At 43.0% G+C, this 25122-nt stretch overlaps 1 protein-coding gene across 5 annotated transcripts in view; it reads left to right on the forward strand.

The window, feature by feature from the left end:
- The window catches only part of PRICKLE1 (prickle planar cell polarity protein 1), a 112399-nt gene extending 89918 nt beyond the window's left edge, over positions 1-22481 (forward strand). Inside the window, exons 1-8 of one of the 5 annotated variants that reach the window (XM_086713622.1) lie at positions 2116-2203; positions 12087-12272; positions 13850-13963; positions 14613-14750; positions 15325-15528; positions 16812-16998; positions 17911-18771; positions 20616-22481. In XM_086713622.1, coding sequence (XP_086569748.1) covers positions 12141-12272; positions 13850-13963; positions 14613-14750; positions 15325-15528; positions 16812-16998; positions 17911-18771; positions 20616-21478 — 2499 coding nt within the window. In that variant the 5' untranslated portion in view covers positions 2116-2203; positions 12087-12140 and the 3' untranslated portion in view covers positions 21479-22481. Of the gene's footprint in view, positions 1-2115; positions 2204-2311; positions 2724-3189; positions 3372-12086; positions 12273-13849; positions 13964-14612; positions 14751-15324; positions 15529-16811; positions 16999-17910; positions 18772-20615 lie in introns of those variants that run through there. The other 4 variants (XM_086713621.1, XM_086713623.1, XM_086713620.1 and 1 more) reach the window with 4 other exon arrangements.
- Positions 22482-25122: the final 2641 nt, after the last annotated feature.

Here is a 25122-nt window from a genome sequence, read left to right on the forward strand (position 1 = left end):
CTGGGGGATTAGGAACATTGGAGAAGGCCTCTTTCAGGAGGTCACAGTACAGCAGAGACCAGGATGGGATGAGGGAACCAAGTCCTGTGAATTTCTGGGCTTCCTTTCTCAGCCTCCCCTCAAGTGTGATCTGCAAGCAATGAATATTCCACCTGGCTGAAACAAAAGGGTGCTGGTTGGGGGCCTTGCTTCCCATCCTGCATAAGTTCACCCTTGCCGATAACAATGCCTTTCAGACCAGACCAAAGTCTGTTGCATTCAGTTGGAACATTAGTAAAAGCTTTTAACTCTCTCCAAAGTGCTTCAGCACTAAAAACACTGACAATAGGCAATAAAGCTGACAGTACCTGCTGAAATTGTAACAAACAGTATTTACAAATAACGGCCTTAGAGGAAGCACACTTAACAATGGCTGACATTTAATACTGATAAGTGTTGCTATCGGTTTGTGGCCTTGGCTGATGTGTAGCTGCCCTTTGAAAGCTGTTTCCGGGGCGTCAGGGTGGCTCAGTCGGTTGTGCGAACGGTCATGATCTTGCGGTCTGTGGGTTTGAGCGCCGCGTTAGGCTCTGTGCTGACGACTCGGACCCTGGAGCCTGCTTCGAATTCTGTGTCTCCCTGTCTCTGCCCTTCCCCCCGCTCACACCTTTCTCTCTCTCTCTCTCTCTCTCTCTCTCTCTCTCTCTCTCTCTCTCTCCCCCCCCCCCTCTCTTTCTCAAAAGTGAATGAACATTAAAAAAATTAAAAGCTGTTTCAAAAAAGATCCACCTGGCTTAAAGCATTGGTCTGCTACTTCCTTTATCATAATGATATGATAGTTTAAGATTTCATTTAAGTCCATAACTGACTGCACTTTTGTCCTATAGGTGCTGTCAGTTGATGACGTCCCTGAGGAAGCCCAAACAGAATGAAATAGGAAAAAGGAAATCTGCCCTAGGTCTTCACGGCTAATTTCACAGGTCCAGGGAGGAAAGTGGTAACCTTGGAAGTCCTCCATCCACCCTCCGCAAACCCCCACACAACCTGAGGGCCAGAGCAGCTCTATATCACACCTGTTGAGAAACAGCCTTCAAAACTGGACCCTGAATTGGCCAAAAGAGTCTATTTGAATCACAAATCCTGTTGTTTGAAGCGGTATTTCCAAATTACTCTACCAACAGAGCCACAAATTTTTTGTCTCTGCCACTTTAAAGCAATAACTTAAAAAGGGAGCTTCTCGCAGCTGCCATGCTTTAAGGCAGAGATAACAGAAACTGGCTACGGAGTTGTTGGCTGCTCTATTTATGGCAACTTGTTTGTGTATTTGTAAATCACAGTTACAATGGACTATTGTTCAGTTGAATAATACTGTAGAAACATATATGTTACAAATCACTCTCCCAAGGAATCCTGGTGGTTCAAGGATTCTTTTTTTTTTAATCTTAATAAAAAGGTAGGATACCTAAGGAACCAGTGACCATTTTAAGTTGCTTTTATTTAACAGCACTTTATAAACTGACACAACTCTTAAGTATTTAAATAATGCACCTTTCTCTCTCCCTCCCTTGGCATTTTATCACCTTGTGATAAGACTATTGTAGATATTAAAACTTGTGGTTCAGAAGAGATCCATACCTCAGGTGCTGATTATACTAACCTATCATTTCTTTTTTGGCTTGCTTTGAGGCACTGTTTTTGCTTCTTTTGGTCCTTTCTGTAGATTAATGCCAAACTTCACTTTCTTTCAGTGTATCTAGAAATAGCTCAGAAACAAGATTGGCCTTTTAAGTGTGAGGCACCTTCTTGTGTTTGAATCATGATATTCACTTAACCTGTTTGTAAAAACTCTTACTCATGTACTTGATTAAGTATATCCCAAGACCCGGCACCATTTCTTTTGCTGTTATTTACCGATAAAAATAAATCTCCTGCGCTAAGCAGTAGGAATCACTGCGAAATGCAGGAAAAGTCCGAAGAAGAGAATTCTCATGTTAATGAGTCCTTCCAAGTGAGAACTTGGTTAAACGTGCCATTTGCTGACATCATGTTTATGGGGCTGAGTGGAGATGATTTCTTTAAGAGGTGGCCTTGCATAATTCTCCTAGCGTTTTGTGGCCCGCGCGTGCACCTGCGGGAGGGGGAAGTTTACATAAGCGTCCTGGGGTATTTGCATCTCAGCTGCTCCTCTCACTAGGGCTCCTGGGAATGGAGCGGGCGGACGGAGGTAAGGGGCTCCAGCCGCGAGGCTGGCCAAGTGGGTGGGTAACTTTTCGAGGAATAATGTGCGCGCAGGACCTCGTGGAGACCTGCCAGGGGCACGGTCAGCAGTGACAGTTCCTGGAAAGCGGGCGGCCGCGAGACCAGGCTGAGCAGGCGCCTCCTGCGGACGGGAGCCGGGAGCCCAGCAGGGCTGCGATTGCGAGCCGGGAGGCCGGCCTGCGGCGCTCCTTAGGAGGGTGGGACCAGCAGGAAGCGAAATGGTTACTTTTTTAAATGCGGGCTCTGGTTACTTTTGAAGCTCGCCGGCCGCGGGCGCAGAGCGGACACTGGGATTTTTCTCTCCCGGGTGGAGGATTCTGGAGGAACGCAGAGCTGGGGGGTGGGGGATGCGGTGGCCTGGACGAGGCGACTCAGACACGGGGGAGCAGAGTCGGCGACGCTGGCGGGGACAGAGGGTCTCCGGGGAGCTAAGGGACCTTTTTGCAGCCCTCCCCCCACCGCGGCTGGTTAGGGAGCTGCAGCCGGTGAGGATCGCCGCCTTGCACCGAAAGGGGGCTCACGGGGGACAGCCGCAGGGGCCGGGGGTGCGTCAAGGAGGAGCGGGGGCGGCAGCGACCCCTAGCCAGCCGGTCAGGGCCGGTGCTGAGCCGCGACAGGGGGTGCGGCCCGCCGCGGTTTAACCGGGGCCCTGCGCTCGCCGCCCCCGCCCCTCCGTCCCCGCCCTGCTAGGGTCTCCTCCGGAAACGGGTGGACGAGGGTGACCTCCTGGAGGGCACTAGCCCCGTTTTCCTTCGGGAACCTCCCTGCGCCGGGCCGCCAGCTTCGGCAGGACGCGGAGCGGTGGGCGCCTAGGGCGCGCCGAGAGGCTCCGCGGATTCGCGGGCCGCGGCGGGTGCCGGGAGGGGCCGCAGGCCGCGTTCCACCCCGCGGTTGCAGGTGGGGAGCCGCGGTCTGGCCCCGGGGCTCGATGGCAGCCGGACGGCGGGGACTGGACGCCGAGGGCCGCGGGGGTGCGCGCGTCACCGTGCGCCCGCCGAGAGGGGCTTCTTGTCGGAAGTTGGGGGGTAGAATCCGGGACCGGCGGCCACTCGGTATCGCCGTCAAGCCGCGGGGCGAGTGCTCTTCCTTGGAGGGGACGCTGCGCAGAGGCGCCGCGAGACTTTCCGCTGGAGGTGGGTCGGGGGTTCGCAGGCGACTGTTGTGGCCCCTGGGGAAAGGGGAGCTGTTCTCTGCGGGCCTGGTGTCGGCGCCCAGGACGGGCTCGCTCGCTGCCGCTGGGTCTGGGGCTCGGCCTCTGGGCGCCGTAGCGGGGAGGCGGGGAAGGGGCCGGGTGGTGGGGGAGAGGGCCGCGTCCCACCCGCGGCTCGGGGCGCCCCCTTGCGGCCCGAGCAGCCACGGCCGCGCGGAGGGTAGGGCTTGCGGGGCGCCGACGCCTGCTGCAAGCTGTCTCTTCCCGGTGCGGGCCTGGGTTGACCCAGCGGAACCCCCACAGCCATCACTCGCAGCCCTATCCAGAATTAGCCTGCTGAATTTTCCCGAAGAAGGGTGACATCCTTTCCCTCCGGCTCCCCTCCCGAACCCCTTCTTAAAAAGCTCAGGTTTTCACATTAATCTATGTCAGTATAAACCAGGCTATGTGTGGAATTTGTTTTTACAACTCGAGTCTTGTGACTTCTCAAACACTTTCTTGAAGTGTTTTCTCTGGAAACTTGTTTCAAATGAGTGCTGTAAGTTTCACAAAGAGGAGTGTTGTTCAGGAGCCAACAGGTGACGGGGTGAAACCTGAGTCTGTGTGTACATTGGAGTCAAGTCTGGCTGCCGTTTCCTTGGGCCGCCGTTGAAAATAGAAATTCAAAAAATCAATAGGAGACTGACTGGAACACGATTTGCGAAAAATATCTGCGTCCCCCATTATGGAAATTAACTAGTCCATTAGAGCCGTGCCTTGCGTGGTCCGCGGCACACCCCAGCATGCGTTTTGGATTTTGTCTGTAATATACCGGTTTACAGCCAAAAAAAATCTGACCCCAGAAGCGTCGCTCTGGCAAAGGACCATGCTTTGTCATCATGTTTCCTCCTTTTGTTAGGCAGTCTGTCTTACTGTCGTGGAATGTATTTGTGCATGAAATTAGAATGCTTTGAAACCCCGCAGCGTTCCACATTTCCTCTTGGAAAAATGGATAGCTTCTTGGCAATTGGATGGTACATGACAGGCCACTCAGCTGTTGGAAAATGTACAAGTTGGAGGGAGGTCTACCTGGAAAATACAGAAAATGCCAAAGGGCACATGGCCTAATGCCACTAATTGCTGGTATGAAGTTCTTTTACTAATGTTTGATGAAGCAGTGCCGTTGGATACCTTTATTATGTTTTTATTTTACAGTTATCTCAACAGTTCGTTTCAACAGAAATAAAAGTGAATTGGGCCCTGAACTTTCGTCTTTAGCAGACAATAAGCATTGCGTACTCTTTGTGTGTGTGAAAACTTTAAAGAGATAACAGTTTAGGATCTCTACTATGAAATTCAAACTTTGGTTATCATAGTTTTGATACCTATGGTGACTACAGGTCTTTCTGGCTTTTTAAAAGTCTCCATAAACAAGGGGATACCTATATCCACAGGGTTGTGTATTTTGTGTGTTGAAAGGAACAGAAGTGTTAAGGGTTTTTGTACTACCAAATTAGTCTGTAGTTAAATTTAATCCACCTGCATATTTAGCCTGAAGAGTTAGAGTAGCTCTTGAGTGGTTATGTGTGATCTGCATCTTTTATGTGCTAAGGCCTTGTTAACAAGCAGTTTAACAAAGAAGTTGTTAAGCAGTTTGTGGCCCTCAGGATGACACTTAGCAGCAGGGGACACCTAGGGAATGTTAGCCCAACTGAGTTCACAAATCAGTATCTGTTCTGGGTTTTGGTGATCAAAGGATTTCTAACTTCCCTGGGGATGTTCACACAAGAAATACCTTTTCGTAGGGACCCTGCAATGCCATGGTAATCTTCACATAGGAACTAGAGTGGAATTTGGGAGAAGTGTTTGTAAATTAGGGGTATGACCTTAGACTTCGTATTCAATGGCAGGGACTGAAAATTATTCTGTTTTCCATTTGCATGATTTTGATTTGATTTGGTGACTTAGTCCAAAAAATGATTAATAATAGGAACCATACCAGAACTGATGTACAGTTATAACCTCAATATGTATCTGATTGAACTCCTTCTCCCCAACCCTCTCAAATCCTCATTCCCTCTGACTTGCCAGTGTAGTATTTCTGTTTTAGTACATCATCTTTCAGTCACCTAAGACTATCTTTGACCCAGATCCCCCCCTTCCTATTGGTTCCCCAAGCCACCATGTTTAGGCTCTCTTGGGAACAGTAGACAAATAGGCCCCTCCCAGGTTCCTGTTCTCTTTCCTGACCATCACTGTAGTATTAATTTTCTTTAAGACCAGCAGTGGTACTCTGCTCACATGCCTTTTGTCTTTTCCCATTGCCTTTAGGGTTAAACACAAAGTCAGCTGCCTGATCTTTTTAATTCTTGAAAGCGTCATTCAGTGCTGTCATTGCCATCTATTGTTGCTTCTGTCTTCCAGCAAAACTCTCGACTCTTCACTGCCTCTGGACCTTCATATACTGTGCTGACTTATGAAACTTTTTAGGGAAAAGTAGTAAAGGCTCGTTTATGTATATGTAAAAGTCAACCAAAATAGTACTCCTTAGCTATTCTGGAGGCAGCATGTAAGTGCAGTAGAAAATAAATGATCCTCAAATGACCAAAATAGCATAGCAAAATAATAGAGCTGCTTTTAATTTGCATAATACCTTCACATTTTGTGTATTATCTTATTTAACCAGTGATTACTTCCAGAAGGAATGTGTAAGCCCTTGTTCATAGCGTAATGATTCTATATACGTCTAGATTAATTTTTTCAAATTACAGTTGCCTAATTTGCAGAACATTGAAAGCAAAATACTAAAAAAGATTTAGAGGTTGTTGGTTGTGGGCAAAGGAAAAAGACTACTTACTTTATAAGAGACTAAAGTAGCAAGAATTCAGAATCTGTCATGAGTGCAGGGAGGGAAAAACCTATAAAAAGTTTGTCAACCATCTTAAAGCCTTGGGGCCATGCAATTCCACACATCAGCTCTACACTGTGAGGTAGCCCTAAACCTGTGTTCCAATTGAGGAACTAGGTTCCGGGGTCACATCCAGCTAAATGACTAGATTGGATTCCTGAAGCCAGCGTTCTTTCTATTGTTCATTTTCTGTTCAGAATGAAAACAAATGATCAGTCAAAGGCTAACTCACATATAATTTACACACACGCACTCAAGAAAACAAGGAAATGTATAATGGAATTTGGAAATATTCTTACCATGTTAAATACATTTTCTTTTTTAAGTTCTAGCTTTTAATGGAATGAAGTCAATTGCCTCTTTGTGGTATTTCCTAGAACCACTCAATAATGGCCCTTAAATACAGAGATGAATGAATGGATGGAGTAAATGAATCTCCAAAGTAAATTTCACAAGGAACCCCTCCTTATATCACTGTTGGATGAATGAGACCATACTCTGATTGGGGGAATAAGGGCCAACTTACAGCCAGTTATATATTGGGTTCTCACCATTGTTGCTCTACTAAGACACCTGGAAATACCCTGCCATGCTCTGTAGACCATTATGCATTGTGTGCATGCGCAGGCATGCTGGTATTGGAGATTTTGTTGTGAGGACTGGTTAGAAGTTGATCCCAAGGGACTTGGGAATGGTGGCTGATAGTTTGTCAAAACCGTTTGCCCTTCAGGAGGCTACAGAACCTCCAGAACTCAAAAAGAAGATGAAATTCACATGTCAACCTTTGTCTTGGCTATTAACGTGTTCTTATTCTGGATGTTGCTGGTCAGTTTCAAGAAAAATCTGTGTAGTCAGAGTGGAAATAACAATGCCAATTGACACAGTCAGTAGTAATTTTAATTCTTTATACTCGTATAATTCCTTTCTTCTTTAAAGCTTTCACCTACTTAGACCATCTTTGTAAGGAAAATAGTTACAATAAAGAACAAGGCCCCATTGCGTTTGGTGGTTTGCCAAAGGTCTGAAGAGTTCAGGGCTGGGTTTACTGAATGCTGAAGCCCAGATCCCATTCCTTTACGTATTGCTCTGTCCCTTGGGTCAGATGTTCTCTTGACAATTATATGATGATTGAGAAGTCCTACATCTGCGAACTGTTTGTCTTTGAGTTTTTTTTTAAATGGTGAGAAGTAACTAACTATTTTGAAGGAAGAAAGGAGAAAAGGAGAAAGAAGGGAAATGAAACTTTTCCACCTTCTGTTGTTTGGCTGGCTTGGAGCATCCCCATGATAGTCCTTGTCTTCGTAAGAAAAAAGTATCTCATTTCTCTCTACCCAACCTTGGGCTTTCTTCTCGTCTCCCTTGTCCATTCCCTTTTCTTCTTTTTGTCATTCATCTCCTTGAGTCTTCTTTCTAGTCTGCTTTTAGTCCTCTCTTTAAAATAGTACCTGCAAATAACTCCTTACCTGCTATAATTTAATCCAAGTATCTGTTCTCTGTGCTTGACCTCAGTGCCATCTTCGACGGTGCTGTTAGCTCTTAAAGGTGTTGCTCCCTCTACGTGCTTCCTTGACGGTCAAACTCTGGAACCTGAACAAACCCATTCCTGAACATCGTTCTACTTTTTTCCCTGCATTGTGAGACATGCGGAATTATGAAGAGACTTTGGAGAGGTGGGGCCCTTCCAGATCCATTTCCTTAACAGGGGCAAACCTAGCACAGAATTAGTTAATGCATAATTGTCATTCACATGTGATTAAGTTCATTCAGTTACAGCATTTCACTACCAGTACAATAAACCTTCCTCAGAATAATCACAGAATACTAAGTTATTTTGGCTTTTTACTCTGTTGATCTCCAGTATCTAGCACCGTGTCTTGCATATAGTTTTTTTTTAATAAACATTTAAAAAATATAATACCATATTTAAAACTTAGCTGTGGTTAGGTAAGAGGATGTTAAAAATCTGCACTTCCATAAGGCTCCCACAAAAGTGTGTGTATGTGTTTGTGATCATGAGGAGGAGAATGGTGATAAACCAGGTGAAGCAAAATGCAAACACTTGATGAGTCTGGGTAAAGGCTACAAAGGGCTATTCCAACTTTTCTGAAGCTTGAAATTATATCAAAATAAAAATTTACAAAAATTAAGTACAAAATTAATAAAGGACAGGGCCACTTTTGCCCATCTAAGTGTGGTTGTTCAAAAAAAAAATGTTGAAAATTTTCTATATCATAATTCCAACTTTGGATAGTTCTATTCCTGTTATAATTCAACTCATTTGTAGACCTGATTTGTGTCTGTATTTCACATGATCAACCTAGAGACAATACCTGGAAATGAAATTAATTAAATCTTTCTGTCAGATCTAATTCACACATGGTTTTGTGTTTGTTCTAAAAGGTGGTATTTTGGCAGACGAGACAGAACCACATTTAGATGTCATTAGGAAGATCCTACATCATGACCCAGAGCATAAGTAATGGCCACGTCCCCCTCTTTCTTTGTGCTGTCACGCATTTTCAATACAGTAAATGTAAATGCCTACATAAGGTGTATTTGGGAGATCATGTATTTTTTTTTAAGTTTATTTATTTTGCGAGAGTGAGAGCAGAGGAGGGGCAGAGAGGAAGAAAGAATCCCAGGCAGGCTCTGCACTGACAGCGCAAAGCCTGATGCGGGGACTGAGCTCATGGATTCGTTAAGACCATGCTCTGAGCCGAAATCAAGAGTCAGATACTTAACTGACTGAACCACCCAGGCGCCCCTGTGAAATGTTTTTATTTATAGTTTTTATTACTTTAACATTTTATAGTGCAAGAACCATGATCAGCTGTCACCTGCTTTCATATGACACAGTTTGAGAAAATGATATACTTAAGAATATAAGGGTCTACTGACACAAGTAATTTTTTAAAAGAGAAAAATCCATATTCAGATTTTTGTGTTATCAAGTAAAGGTCATGCTATGTAACTTTTATTATTTTAATTTTTTTTGTCAGCTCTGAGACCTTCCCAATGCATGTAATGTTTTGTCATTTTATTATCTTCTGATAGAAAGCAAAAAGAGGCTCTCTCCAGAGAATAAACTCTGAACCCAGAGCTCATGAGGCTGGTGAATTTTTATAATCCTTTTTCACTGTGTGCTTTCCTTGAAGTGCCTTTTCTGGGCAAAGTGGACTGTCTCCCTACATTCAGTCATTTGTCGTGACTGATGCAGTAGCGGTACTAACTGGCCACAGCAAAGGGGAACCGGCTCCATCAGGTTCCACCTCTAGGAGGCAGTGTGGGGTTAGAGGTTTAAGATCACAGGCCAAGTTCTAAGGCCACTGTGCCTTTGGACAGTTGTCCTGTGACAGGTCGTTCTGAGGCTCCGTCTTCCCCGCTGTGAATTGAGACACGCCCTCATTGGGTTGCTCCATATGATAATTAAATGTCATAACACTAATCCCACCAGGAATCAGTTAGCTGTCAGAATGCCAACACATAAAACTGAAAGCCTTGCCTGTGATAACTCGTGTCCCTTCACTTGGACCCTTCACATTGTTGATGGTCGACAGTCCTCAGTGTAGTGTGTAGAGAGGCTGGGACAAATATATGGGAGTTGTAGTTCAAGGCGTGGCCTCCCATCTAGATTGGGAGGAGGTGGATTGTGTCATTTAGTGCTAAAGTTGATTTACCTTGATTGGGATGGCAATTTACTATACATTTTTTTGCAAAAGGCTAATCTAGGAATATAGCTGTAAAAGTAATTCAGATCTTTGCTAGTCTGCGTCTTTGTGCTAGCTTGGAAAATCCATGGTTTGTCTTAAATTTGTGTTTTCTCGTTTTATAATATATTAATATTTAATAGGTTCTTGTTAATATTTATGCTTTTTGTAAGTTTCTGCAGTGCAGGTACCTTAGTGTCTCCTTCCTCAGCCAGATTTGGGAAGGACCAAATATATATATTTCAATATTCAGGTTAAAATTGCATTGAAGGTTCCCAGCCCCCCTGCCCCCGTTCTCCTGGTGGGGATTTTTGAGTTACTAATTAAATTCTTAACCTCTAGTTCTCTTCCTTTGACATGTGGGAGTTGCTTTTTCCAAAACAAAAGGGAAAGACTAGATCCAAGAAATTTTCTGACTTTCATTAACACATCCTTTTTTTACGGAGGGCTAAGAGGAATGTGCCTGTTTAGAGAGCCTTTCTTAAGTCAAGATGGGAATGAATTGCACCTGTGTGAAATGACGACTTGTTTAAAAGGTCGTAACCTCCCAATGATAGTGGAGGAAATGAGTTCATCTTTACTTTTTGGTCAGGGTGAAGGAAAAGTTAAACTAATAGTTGAAATAATATCTGCCTACTGTATGGCGTCCCTCCTTCTTCTAACAACGATTTGTATCCCTTGGATGTTTGGCCTTCCATTTGTTAACTGTTGCAATTTTAATTTATGTCCTTTGATTTATAAAAGAAAAAGTGTACGTTTTAATAATTGGGTTGTGAGAGGTAACTTTCTGATACTGTAGAGTTGGGTTTGACATAGTGGCTGAGAAAGGACTTCCTCTCAGGCAGGAGTGTGCTTAGGGTTCACTGCCTTTCCTACTTGTTTTAGCAAGAGAGAGAATTTTTTAAGGCAGAACAATTTTTGGAAGTCTGATGAGTCAGGCACGTAGTGTGACTGTACTCTCTGGCTTTCAGCTGTGTAACCTTAGGTGAGTGATTGAACTTCCTGAGCCTTGTTTTCTTTAAATTGGGGTCAGGCTAATTATGTTGTTTTTGTTTTTGTTTTTGTGGAGGGAGAAGGAAAGGGGCAGGTATAAAACAAGCTGCATCGATTCTGAAAAGTCTTGTATCTTTTTTTCTTAGTGCCTTGGGATGAGGGATGATGTTTAAGAATCAAAAGAAATTTAACAAGGAACTTAAACGCCCATAACAAAGTTCCTGGGCTGTAGAGCAAGAGACCCCTGTGTTAACACCTTTGCAGCCCTTCCCTCTGAGGAAGACTTTTCATCCAGAACTGGATTTACATCTTACTTTGCCCAGTAGCTGGCTGCTAGCTTGTCACACATAGTAGGTGTGACTTTTCAATGAATGCCTGCTGGTAATGCAATTCCACACTAATAGTCAGCTAGCAGGATTTTATTTTAGCCTCGTGCTTGGATTCAATTACTTTTTGTTGAAGGAACTCATTAATGAACTGTCTGGCAGACTTTGGCCCATTGATACTAAAGGCTTTTGGATTGAACGTGCTATATTAAGGATTCAACTGCTATTTCTAGTCAGGGAGTAGACTTGATTAGAAACCAGAAATCTGAGCAGTCTGCCAGTGGACCCACTCTGTGCAGGCGGCAGTAAATGGCTGGGATTAGGAGACCCGGGAGCAGGGTGGGGTCTCGGGAACACAAAGCAGCAGGCAGGGCAGGAGGCGGTGCCATCTCTGACACTTCTTCCACTCTTGGGACTTCACAAGATTTCATTTGTGGGAAAGTTAGAAAGTCAACAAAGCAGTTTCTTGAGAACCCTTCTAACGAATAGCGTGTTAGAGGCGCTTGTTAAAGGCAGCTGGAACTAAGCTAGTTTTGGTGGCATCTTCTGAAATGCTAAGTTGTTAAGGGGGCTGCTTCCAAATTGTGTAACTCTAGATGCGCAGTTTTGGTGGGCCTGGGGGTTGGGGGGTGGCGACACTGGTAACTTGGTGACTAGAAACGGGTAACTAGTTACTAGAAAACCAGGCCCAGCTGTGTGTAAACAGCATTCCATACAAGTTCCTGGAGGGCAAGAGTAGGCCTTCAGGTTTTAATTTCTTTGTTTTTTCCCTATATTGTCCACAGCAGCCATTGTTTGATGTCCTGTGACTGAGAAACCGGCCTTTTCACTTCAATATTATGCCTTTGGAGATGGAGCCCAAAATGAGCAAGCTTGCCTTCGGGTGCCAGAGGAGCTCCACATCTGACGACGACTCTGGCTGTGCCCTGGAGGAGTATGCCTGGGTGCCCCCAGGCCTGCGGCCAGAGCAGGTGGGACCTCATCACTCCATGTGCTCTGTTTACCAACAACATGTCAGATTTTTTTTGAGAAATGCTAAAAAATGTACAGACCATTCCTACCATTACTGACACGCTATGCTACCCTCCTTTGTCCTTACTCTCTGGGTAGTATAAATTTTTGCTTTTGAAGGGCATATTTAATTTCTTCGCTCTTGGGAGAGAGTGAGAGGAATTTAAACTTTTTGAAGACATCAAGTAACAATAGAAAGGTAATGAAAGAAAAGAGGAACATTTCCATGCCAGCTCTGAGCAATGCTTTTGCTTTGGAAGAGATGAGAAGTACAGAGCTGTAAGAAATCACCTGAAGTGTTATTGCTTAGACGTTTGACCTTTGATAACCTGACACATAAAAGAATCTGTCACCACAGAGTGTATTGCAAAAAAAAAAAAAAAAAAAATTATGCTTTGTTTGTATTGTTACTTTAAGATGAGAATATTGTATATGCAGAGTTTTATTTCCTTAATATCCTTATAATGATGAACTTACTAAAAATTGCTGGTGACAGATGCAGGTGAAGCCATAGTTTGAAATAAAAGGTCCCAGCTGGGTGTATGACTGCTCCTAAGTTATGGGGGTTTCCTGCATGGTGGGAAACTTTTCTGAGGAATAGGGCTCCCTACTCATCCTGGCACAGTACCCGGTGCACATGGAACTGGTATTCAGTAAGCACTCCTAACTGTAAAAGCTTCTGTGGCTGACGCAATGGGGAGGGAGGGTGGTGTGCTGGCACACTGGTTAGGAAAGCAATATTTTGATTACTTACTAGCAGAAAACCCCTTCTTTCAGCTTACGATTGGGTAGGTTTTATGTGATAGAAAGATAAACTGAAGCAGACAAGCCCCTAGTTCCCTGATCTTTTCCCCTCAAACCACCTTGATTCTCAGCACTGCAAAGTACTCTACATGCATTAAGGGATATACCTTGAAATACCATGGGGGGGAAAAAAAAACCAGAAATGGAGTTCTCCTTTCAAAGTGACCTCAGTACAGCTCAGTATGGCCCCCCTCCAGTTTCCGTGGGGAAACGGACTCCGGGTATTTAGAAAATAACATCCATGGAAGCAAAGAAAGCTGATGCTTGAGAGAACCTGATAAGGGAGAGTTTACACAGTTTAACAAAACAGCTTTTGTCTTTGTGACGTGTAAAATTCAGAGAGCAAATTGAGTGTGCTTGTGTAGTGTCTGGGTTTTGGGTGGCGTCACACAGCCTGTGTGGTCATATGCAGCACTCACCTGGCATTCTTTCTTGGCTGACCCTAGGGAGATAGGCTGAGGAATAGTAGCATTAAGTGTGCACATTTTATGGTGCATAATTTATGATGCCCCTAATTGTCACTACAAATTACATTCCTGAAGAGCAATTTAGCAGCTGGATGCTAGCTATCTGAAGATTTGCAGTTCTGCTGAGTTGGCTCAGCTGGTCTTCTCATTAGCTACAAGAGGCCAAACCCTGTACCTAAAGAGAAAGGTAACTTTCTAAGATGGAATGTAAGCTAAGATGTTCACTTCCGGTATGCTGATGTCCTTGTTTTTCATCTCTTACCCAGATCCAGCTCTATTTTGCTTGCTTACCAGAGGAAAAGGTTCCTTATGTTAACAGCCCTGGAGAGAAACATCGAATTAAACAGCTCTTGTACCAGTTGCCGCCACATGATAATGAGGTAAAATAACAGGAAGCAGCCTAATTTAAAGAAAAAAAAAATACACCCTAAACATTGAGCTGCCTCTCATAAACCCTACCTCCTCACTGGCCAGGGCTCTTTTGCCTTTCTTCAGTTAAAATTTGCCTTGAGAATATAGCTTTCCATTCTTTGAGAGAGAAAAGGGTGTCAGTGCAATAAACTTAACAACAAGTTGTTTTTTGTAGTGTTTGCAGCCACCCACCACTTATCAGGAACCTATAAATTCCTGAGATTTCCCTGCCCCTTCATCTAGAGTCAGTGCTTTCTGGTAGTTAGGGCTGGCCCTGCAGTGGAGTGCCTGTAGAATGGAGAGTGAAAGTGGCAATTAACAAGTTTAAACCTTTTGTAGAAAGGTTAATGTCTTCCAGTTTTTTTAAGTGTCTCTGATAAAAGTTTAAACACTCCTTATTTTTTTTAAAAAAAGATCCTTCGAATTGCATTTCCCTTTTGTTGGAGAGGCTATAAGATTTGATGTCATTTTAAAGGTACAGTGCCATTTTTAAATTGGGGATTTATGGGGCAGGCCAGTTAAACTTGCTCTTTGCCGAAACTCTAACCCTGGAAATACTGAATTGGTGAGGGAGACTGGGTGCTCCAGGGTGGTGCTTCTGTTTTCTTCTCTCTGAAGGTGCGGTATTGCCAGTCGCTGAGTGAAGAGGAGAAGAAAGAATTGCAGGTGTTCAGTGCTCAAAGGAAGAAAGAAGCACTAGGAAGAGGAACGATTAAACTTTTGTCCAGAGCAGTGATGCACGCCGTGTGCGAACAGGTAGCACTTTCCAAGGATGAGTAGTAGCTCGTGGTAGTGACGTGGATGGAGTATGGTTGGGGGTAGGTGACCGGGCCAGCACAGGTGTGGGCCCTAAAAGCCTCCAAAACATAAAAGGCAGCCTAGCTTTTTATTAAGTGGACATTAATGTTTATAACTGACAGGGGGAGTCAGTCTGCCCTTGTGTAAACATCAGGTGAAATCTGGGCATGGAGAGAGGTGCTGGGGTACACCCACTGTTCAAAACTGCAGAAACAGAATGAAGACGTTCAGACACTTCCTGGCTCAGAGTAGGAAATGTATCCAATAGGAGGCTGGCTCAGGAAAAGGACTCTTCATGTGACTTGGATGAAACCATTCTTAGAAACAGTCTAGTGTGGTAGTATATCTGAGGCATGTTCATTCCAGTTAAGAATCAGAAATAATCCAGCATTAAAGAGCTATTTAATCACTAACAGGAGGGGCCACAAATAAAAGCTTTCTTGACAAAATGGAATTTAGTGTAAAGTAGGAAAGGCTGAGCATCCAGTTCTTAAAGAAGGATCGTCTAAATTTCAAATCCTTTTGTTTTTAGTGTGGGTTGAAGATAAATGGAGGTGAAATTGCAGTGTTTGCCTCTCGTGCGGGCCCTGGAGTGTGTTGGCACCCTTCCTGTTTTGTCTGCTACACGTGCAACGAGCTGCTGGTCGACCTCATCTATTTTTATCAGGATGGAAAAATTCACTGTGGCAGGCACCATGCTGAACTGCTCAAACCACGGTGTTCAGCATGTGATGAGGTAAAAAAAAAAAAAAAAAAAAAAAATTATCCCTTAACACTGGAAAAAATAAGCTTCTAGTAAGCCAGTATTCCACTGTTCACATCTAAGCAAAATATAAATATCTCCTGCTTTTGCTGTCTAGATATTTTTAAGATAATCTTGTACATTCATATAATGGAATAATATGCAGCTAATAAAGAGAAGGCAGCAGGTGTGTTTGTGCATTGATAAGTAGGATGTCCTTGATGGATTGTGGGAGAAGAAAACCAGTTGCAAGAATATTAAGTAGTAGATAATCTTCTTTTTGTTAAATAAAGGGAGAGTAAGTCGGGATTGTGTATATATCTGTATACACTCAGAACTAGTATGGAAAGACATACACTGAGTTAACAGTGGTTACCCCTGGGGCATGTGGGAAGGGATGGTGGTGTGAAAGGAATTTTTTTTAAGCTTTTTATTTTAAAGTAATTTTAGATTTACAGAAGACTTGAAGAGATGACAGAGAGTTCTGTAGACCCTCTCCCAGCTTCCCTTATTGTTAACATCCTACCTAGCCATGGTATATGCATCAAAACTAAGAAATTAACATTGGCATAATACCATTAACTACAGACTTTATTTAGATTTCCAGTTTTTCTGCTAGTGTCTCTTTTCTATTCCAAGATCGAATCCAGGGTACCTTATTGCATTTATTCTGTATCTCCTCAGTCTCCTTCAATCAGTGACAGTTAACTTTCAGTGCCTACTTTTATACATTTATGTTTTTAGTTTTTTTCAATAATATGCAATTTGAAATTTCTTTGAAACCAAAATTATAAAAAGTAAAGTCTTTAATCTGGAGATGACCACCGGGTCAAATGAAACATTATCTACACGTGCTGTTCACACAGCACAGCATCTGGATAGCTGTAACTGCTGATTCTGCAGACATTTTTATGAGTTTAGTATCAAAATACAGACTACTAAATTATTTCAATGTTAATGTATTCTTTGCCAGATTATGCCAACAAAGTGTGACTGGAGAGCAAAAATATGACCAAATGAATGATCTCCTATGTAAAAATCTGTTTTTTGTTTTAAGTTTAAGCAAGCACTGAGTTTCTCTTTTTCAACATTTTCAATTCATGCTTTTATTTCATATCTAAATCGAGTAAGATGTGAGCCTGAGGCTATAAGAACCTAGGTTAGCTAGTTAAGTGATTTCTTTAAGAGCCAGTGTCTGTCAGTTGTCCAGAAAACATGCAGTTAATTGGCCTCTAGAAGAGCTCACCATGATCTTTTCATCCCATTTCTTTTTAAAGATAATTTTTGCTGATGAGTGCACAGAAGCTGAGGGTCGCCATTGGCACATGAAACACTTCTGCTGCCTTGAGTGTGAAACGGTCCTGGGGGGACAGAGATACATCATGAAGGATGGCCGCCCATTCTGCTGCGGCTGTTTTGAGTCTCTCTATGCAGAGTACTGTGAGACCTGTGGGGAGCACATCGGTAAGTGTGTAGCCGGCCTATGATTGTCCAGTCTCTGTGTGGGTTTGTTTTGTAGAACTTACAGGGGCATGTACAGATCTTAAATGTTTTAGTTTGAGGAGTTTTGACAATGGATATGTAGTCAGCTGTCATTATTTGCAATGGTTGTGTTCTATAAAGTTGCCTGAGTTACTGGACCATTGCTCCTCGGGGACAGTCAGGGTTGGGGTCCTGCAAGGCTCTGGTCACATTTTCATGAACTGCTCAACAGATAATCTTGTTTCATGTATGTCTTAGTTTAAACACACCTTATTTAGTGTATACTGATTCACTAATATTGAACTCGTAGCCAAGAGCACTATAGCTCATGCCTGAATGACGCTGCTAGATCTAACACACTTACGTGCTCTATACGGCACATCACAGCCTTCTTGAGCTTAGGGACAGTATACAGCACTTCAGCACTATGCTTGGGAGCCCTCTTAAACAGCGGAATCAACACAAAGCCCAAAAATGCAAAGAAAACTTGATAATAAATCGACCATGGCTCTGTCAGCTGTTACAGTATGAGCGCAGAGACAAACGACAGAGCGTTGGTTGTTTGACCTCAGCTTGGGAACATGGCACATCAGTTGACTCAAATTTTTCATCATTCTGCACCTGTCAGCAAATAACCCTGAAAGCTCTGCAAGTATTGATTCTGCGGGTATAGATACATTTTAGCAAGTAGGCAAATTAAAAAATTTTGGCAAATTCAAAAATATGGGATTTGTGAATAATGACAATTAACTGTACATGTGTGACCCACAGCCCTTTCAAGATACAGACATTTCCATCACCTTTTAGAGCTCCCCCATACAAACATTCTTGTCTTTTTCTTCCTTTATTTCAAGATTGAACTGTAACCTCCTACTCTGTCCTTCTTCAAAACAGGTGTCGACCATGCACAGATGACCTATGATGGGCAGCACTGGCATGCTACAGAAGCCTGCTTTTCTTGTGCCCAGTGTAAAGCTTCTTTGTTGGGGTGTCCCTTCCTTCCCAAACAAGGTCAGATTTATTGCTCAAAAACATGCAGCCTTGGTGAAGACGTCCATGCCTCTGACTCTTCTGACTCTGCATTTCAGTCAGCTCGATCAAGAGACTCTAGAAGAAGTGTCCGGATGGGCAAGAGCAGTCGGTCAGCAGATCAGTGTAGACAGTCTCTTCTTTTGTCGCCTGCTCTAAACTACAAGTTTCCTGGCCTATCAGGCAATGCTGACGACACCCTTTCTCGGAAATTGGAGGATCTGAGTCTCGCCAGGCAGGGAGGTTTCGTCAATGAAGAATTTTGGAAAGGCAGAGTGGAGCACGAAACCCCAGAAGACCCTGAAGAATGGGCTGAGCATGAAGATTATATGACGCAGCTCCTCCTCAAGTTTGGTGATAAAAGCCTCTTTCAGCAGCCGCCCAGTGAGCTAGATATACGAGCCAGTGAGCACTGGATATCTGATAACATGGTTAAAAATAAGACTGAGTTAAAGCAAAATAACCAGAGCCTTGCAAGTAAAAAATACCAGTCTGATATGTATTGGGCACAGTCACAAGATGGACTAGGCGATTCTGCTTATGGCAGCCACCCAGGCCCTGCAAGCAGTAGAAGGCTCCAGGAATTGGATCTGGACCATGGGGCTTCAGGCTATAATCACGATCAAACACACTGGTATGAAGATTCCCTGGAGTGTTTGTCAGACTTGAAACCAGAGCAAAGTGTTCGAGATTCTATGGATTCTTTGGCTTTATCTAATATCACAGGTACGCAATCTAGGGATTATGGGGTTTTTGGAAAAAAGAGCCACTAAAAAATTTATTCTACAAACTACAGTTCAGCAGTAGGGCCCATGTTACGAAAAACTGTAGACCAAGGGAAGGAAGAAGTTTACATCGAACGCCAAATGCTAACAAAATAAACGTGAGCGTACGTGTTTAATAGAAGCTTCTTGAATACGTATTATCCTTATTTTAAAGAGGAGGAAATTGATTTATGTGGATAATGGAATCTGCATCTGTGTCTGAAAGATCCTGTGCTCTTAAGATTTGCTGTAGGAATTTCAAGATGCTAAAATCAGCATGTGTGCTTTATAAGCTCATGGCATCTTTTATATTTTTCTGAATTGCCCGCTGGCAACAGATAGCTCAAAAATAGCTGGATGTTTTTTATGCAGATTAAAAAATAATTTCACTTTAATGTTTTCAAAGCATATTCGTATCAGTTATCTACATTTTATCCTTAAAATGATCCTGAGCTGTATCAAGTGGGTATTACTTAGTATGTGTTACACATGAGGAAACTTAAATCACCAAGAGGCTAAATGCCTAACTTTACATAGGTTTTTAAAGGCACGACTGAGTCTGGAACCCACCCCCTCCTGAATCTCACATTTGCGTTAAGTCTTTGAACACAGAAATATTACTGGTCCGTGGCTAGCAAAGGCTGTGGCTAGTTTTATAGTCCAACTGATAATATTCAGTCCTTTCATAAAGGTTATGTTACTGTAATATAGGCAGGAAAGGCTTTACTGGCTGCCCTGTGCCAGAAATAACCCTGGCAAGAAGGAATTAAGACAGCTAGCTACCCTCCTAGTTTCTGTTGGACTTGTCAAAGATGAGGCAGGCCAACAATAAAGGGGAGTTGAAGAATGTGGGTGGGACTGAATTAAGCATATCCTGTTTGCTGGGCTCTGTGTTTTAACACTTAGTATCAAAAACAGACCTCATTGGGTACACAAAGTGTTAGGGCTGACATTCCTTGACAATAATGGGCTAAGAAATAGGCTCCCTCTAGAAAGTAGGAAGTTATGTAGTCTCTAGGTGACAATAGTCTGTACCATGCCCTAGTCACTTACAGTCTGCTGGGTTGTTTTGACTTGCCTGGGCCCTATTAAAAAAGGAGAGCAATATCTGTTTTGAGAAGAGCTTTATTAAAGTAAAATTAATCTGAGAGTGGCATATGTTACAGAGGTAAAGGGGGAAGAAGACTGGATCTGATGATCTAGGTGTCAGGGCTTGGCAAACTTCTCTTGTAAAGGGCTAGATAGCACTTTTTAGATCATACAGTCTCTGTTGCAGCCATTCAACTCTGTCACTGCAGAAAGCAACGATAGACCATGTGTAAGTGAATAGGTGTGGCTGTGTTCCAGTGAAACTTTATCCACAAATAGGCTGTGGGCCAGATGTGGCCCTTGGGCTGTGGTTTGCTGACCACTAAGCTAGGTATAAAAGGATCATAACTGTGGTCATGTGGATGCAAAGGAAGGGATTGATTTGAGAGATGTTCAAGTGAAGTAGTCTGGCTTTAATGTATCACAAGGCAGAAGCTTCTGTGTGTCATGTTCTACATGTGGAGAAGTTTTAAAATGTTTGCTGCTCGTGACATGTGCTATAACTAATGTCTGGCCACAAAAGAGCTGGGCTTGTAAGAGGCTATGCCCCCTGTATCGATGATAAAAGTCAAACCTTCTCAAGTGCATGTTGGTTTTACCTAGTGGGTGTTAATCAAACATTGACACTTGGGAGAATTTTCTTTGAGATGCTTCCTTTCAGTAGCTTGTGTGTAGTAATTGTCAGAAGATCACATTTTGTCTTGACTTTTCTTCTAGGGGCTTCAGTGGATGGAGAAAGCAAGCCAAGACCCTCATTATATTCCCTGCAAAACTTTGAGGAAATGGAGGCAGAAGATTGTGAGAAAATGAGCAATATGGGGACTTTGAACTCTTCCATGTTGCACAGGAGCGCAGAGTCCTTGAAGAGTCTAAGTTCAGAGTTGTGTCCAGAAAAAATCATGCCTGAGGAGAAACCAGTAGTACATCTGCCAGTATTGAGAAGATCCAAGTCTCAATCCAGACCACAGCAGGTCAAGTTTTCAGATGACGTCATTGACAATGGAAACTATGACAACATTGAAATCCGGCAGCCTCCGATGAGTGAAAGGACTCGAAGACGGGTCTACCATTTTGAAGAGAGGGGATCCCGGTCTCATCACCATCGCCGCAGGAGAAGTAGGAAGTCCCGCTCTGACAATGCCCTGAATCTGGTCACAGAAAGAAAATACTCTCCCAAGGACAGACTGCGGCTTTACACCCCTGATAACTACGAGAAATTTATACAGAATAAAAGTGCCCGGGAAATCCAAGCATACATCCAGAATGCTGATCTGTATGGACAGTACGCCCATGCCACCTCCGATTACGCACTGCAGAACCCAGGAGTGCCTAGGTTTCTGGGACTCTACGGTGAGGACGATGATTCCTGGTGCTCCTCCACCTCCTCCTCCTCCGACTCAGAAGAAGAAGGATATTTTCTTGGACAACCAATTCCTCAACCCCGGCCACAGAGATACGCCTACTATACAGATGACCTTTCGAGCCCAACTTCTGCACTCCCCACTCCTCAGTTTGGTCAGAGGACAACTAAATCCAAGAAGAAAAAGGGACACAAGGGCAAAAACTGTATTATTTCTTAACCTAGTAGCTGTGGGGATCATGTTTAAACTGCCATTAACCATCTTGAATCCTATCTTTTTTCTTCATAGGAAAGTTGCTAAAATAGTTTGAAGTGCTTTGCCCATGTAAATGAGACCCCTGCTGCTGTTTACAGTGTCAGATTAACCTTTGGAAGGTGTGATTTCTCCAGTTTGCCCTCCTTGGATGGTGCCAGGTTGATGCCACATCTTGTGCCTGTCAGGTGCATTACAGCCCTATGTAGCGGTTTTGGTCTCCAAGCCTCAAGAGAATCCTCAAGAGACTGTCAGGAGGTGATTGGACGGGGGTGTTGATATTAGACAATGGAGAACTCCCGCCACCTTTGTAAAGTGATAGTGTGTGTCCTTTGTCTACACCAGGTTGGCCCAGGTCCTGATCAGTCTGTCTTGTTGTGCGGCATGCACGTAGTCACGCTGACCCAGCCAATACTGTGCATCCCATCGTGTGAGGCCACCTCGTCCCCTTTCAGTTAGCCAGGTAAACGCTGCATTGTATTAGCTCCAGCTCCAGATTGAAAAAGACGTTGCTATTTATAATGTAGTATTTCATAGACTTAAGTGTATTCCTAATTTAACGGTGCAAATATTAATGTACATACTGTACAGTTCAGATTTTAAAGCTGGTTATTTTTATATCCCTGAATTGCAAGACATTTGTTACACTGCAGTGCTAGATTTGTTGGAGAACCAGAAACAGCATTTATGGATGAAATGATTGCTTGTATTTTAGTCAGGGTTTATAAGCTTAGATGGCCAAATTTATATTGCCTAGTGATGGAAAGTTCAAATTTTTTGATTTTTTCAATATTAAAAAGGCTCTGTATGCATGGTGGGGCTATGTAAATACTCTTTAAAACTATGGCCCTATTAATCTTACGAGTGCTATTTATGGGTCAAGCAATGTAAACTGTATAAATGTAAAAACAAACAAAAAAAAAACCCCATACATATCCCTGGAATATATGGTAAAAACAAGTAGAAGCTGTTTGGGTGAATGTTTTTTTTCCCCCCTTGGGGATGGTAGGGGGTGCCTTTCCCATTTTCAACAGAGTGGTGATTATTTCCTGGGAAGAGACCAAAACTACAAGGATCTGCTTTAGAGGCAGAGGACTTTGTAGATTTAGTATTTGAAGAGAGGCTATTCCTTTCCTTTCCAGCTAACTTGTTGGCCTTTTTCTTTTAAAATCTTTAGAGGATGCTGTGCCACTGACTACTTCAAGTTTATATGAGGTTCTGTTTCAAGGAACAATGATCTTGAATTTGAACTAATGAGCTGATATTTTATGTGCAATTCTTGCATATACGTTTCAGTCCTAAGTAAGGTCCTAGTGGTACCTTGGACCTATAGGAAGGTATTTAATAAATGCTTATTAATAAATAACAAACTACCTTTCTGAACACCGATATTTTCAAACATATCCAGGTAACTTCTGTTTAGCTCTCCTGTTCAGGCATGACTGCCCATTCTTATACCATTAACAGGCCACCATTTGACTCCTGCATATTCCCTTGTTCCTACTAGTAAGTGGGAAATAGAACTTGAGGCCCAGAGGCAAAGCTGTCCATGTCTACTGGAATGGGGAAAAGCTGTTAGGCCTTGGGGAAGGGGGATGTGAATCCAAGAGATAAACGAGTAGTCTAGCATCCCCTACACCCATCCCTGGAGAGGGCAGGGCTGTGTACGTGGGATGGACAGAGAACCTTCAGAAACACACAATTGGGGAGAGAGCCACTTAACAAGTGTGTCATTATTTCCGTGGTCTGGTTCATTTTAAAAAACAGTGAAAAGGAGATGCATGCACATGCTAACAAAAATCAAAACACACACACACACTAACTCAAAAGATAGTGGCGTATCTCTTTTCACTCTTCATCTCCAGTCCATCAGGTCCCTCCCCAGAAGTAACCACTATTAATCATTTCTAGTGTCCTTCAGATGTTCAAAGCATATTTATGTAAATGTTTCTTTTAAAAATTGTAGCAAACTATACATGCATGCTTAGATTTGCTTTTTTCACTTTATGTGTGGACTTCCACATTAGCACAAATAGGTCTACCTCATTCTTTTCAGTGATGGTATAATACACCATAATTGACTTAACCATGGACTTGAATTTCCTCATGGATAACCTTATCCATTGGCATATATGCACATAAATTCTGAGCAGCATAATTCCTGGGACAGAAGTGACGCATTTATAATTTCTTTTCCTCCAAAAGAAATCTGCCTGATCAACATTTACACTAACAATGTACAAGGGTGCTTGTTCCATCACAATCTCACGTAACCAATTAGCAAATTTCTTGCTTTTGACGACCTTTTCAGAACCTGAGCTGCCACAGTGGGCATCCTTTTAGAAAAGACTGCTGTGATGTGTTGTTTAGAAAAGACGAATAATAAATAGTAAACACTGATACATAGTCTGGAGAAATGTAGGTATGAACCGAAGTTGCTGTCCTCAGTAGTTTTCAAGTCATTCTCAAAAGATTAGTTCCTTTTGCTTCTGGCAACAGAGGGTCATGTAGATTGCTAAAGGCTTAAGGAAATGCATAACCTTTAAAGCTTTTAACTCTTGGTTAGTGGCAAAAAACAAAACTAGCTACAAAGGAAGGAAAAGAACTGCCTTGCAGTTCTGTGAAGAATTAGGCAAGAAAATGAAGCATATAGTTGCCAACAGGTGTTCACAGATTTGGTTAACAAGAGTGCAAAGTATCTGGTCAGGTGGGTCTCAAGATAAATATCAAATGTTAAAACACTGTCTCTAATCTCTACACCTGTGAGACAGAACCCTTAACTGTTGCATTTTCCTCACTTCAGAGCAAATTGAACATTTTGCTTAAAGCCCACGAAGGGGCACAGAGTAAAATGTCAATGGGGACTCCTTTCGGCTCTGATTAAAAGAAGAAGATTTATTTTGTGTATGCATCTGCTATACTTTTTGCTCTGCCTTCTAGTTCCTGAGTTAAATAAAACGCACCAGAAGTAAAAGGAGGTATCACTTGCTGTCTAGCCCTCTTAGATACAAATCATGGGCCTTCTAAAAATAGTAGTAAAACTGCAACGGGCACCCAAGGCTGCTAGATTTCCAGGGATGGCACATGTCCCTGCCCAGCTGGTTCTTGGGTGATGGGTCCTGAAAGTATTGGTGTGGATAAATTTCAGGAGTGCCCCAAGGATTTTAGCAGAGGTATTATTAACACAGCGTGGGCATACTTTGGTTTCTTGAGCTCTTCTTTTCTAATGGACACTTGACTACTGCCATGGAAAGGAGAACGAGTGTTGCTGGACCTCCCTTCACATTCTTAGAAACCAGGAATTTAAACATTTGCCAAATCTCCCGGCTTCTAAATGCTAGCGACAAATCCAAACATTTCTGAAACACTTTGAACAAAGTGAGCCTGCCATTGGCAAATCTCCAGTGCATGGGTTCTCTATTCTGCAGCCTGAAGGTGATTCCCCATTCCTCAGAGCTAATGAGGAAAGGCACAACTAATTACTATTTACAGAAATACTTGTGACCTTTTTTGATGCACAAAGGAGAAAAACTGAGATAAAATTCTAAGAGCCTCATTACCAATTCAATGCTGGTAACACAATTATGATAAAAATTCTTTTTAGTCAAATG

The sequence above is a fragment of the Puma concolor genome, chromosome B4, assembly GCF_028749965.1.
Source record: "Puma concolor isolate L17-30 chromosome B4, mPumCon1.1.hap2, whole genome shotgun sequence".
Taxonomy (NCBI): Eukaryota; Metazoa; Chordata; class Mammalia; order Carnivora; family Felidae; genus Puma; species Puma concolor.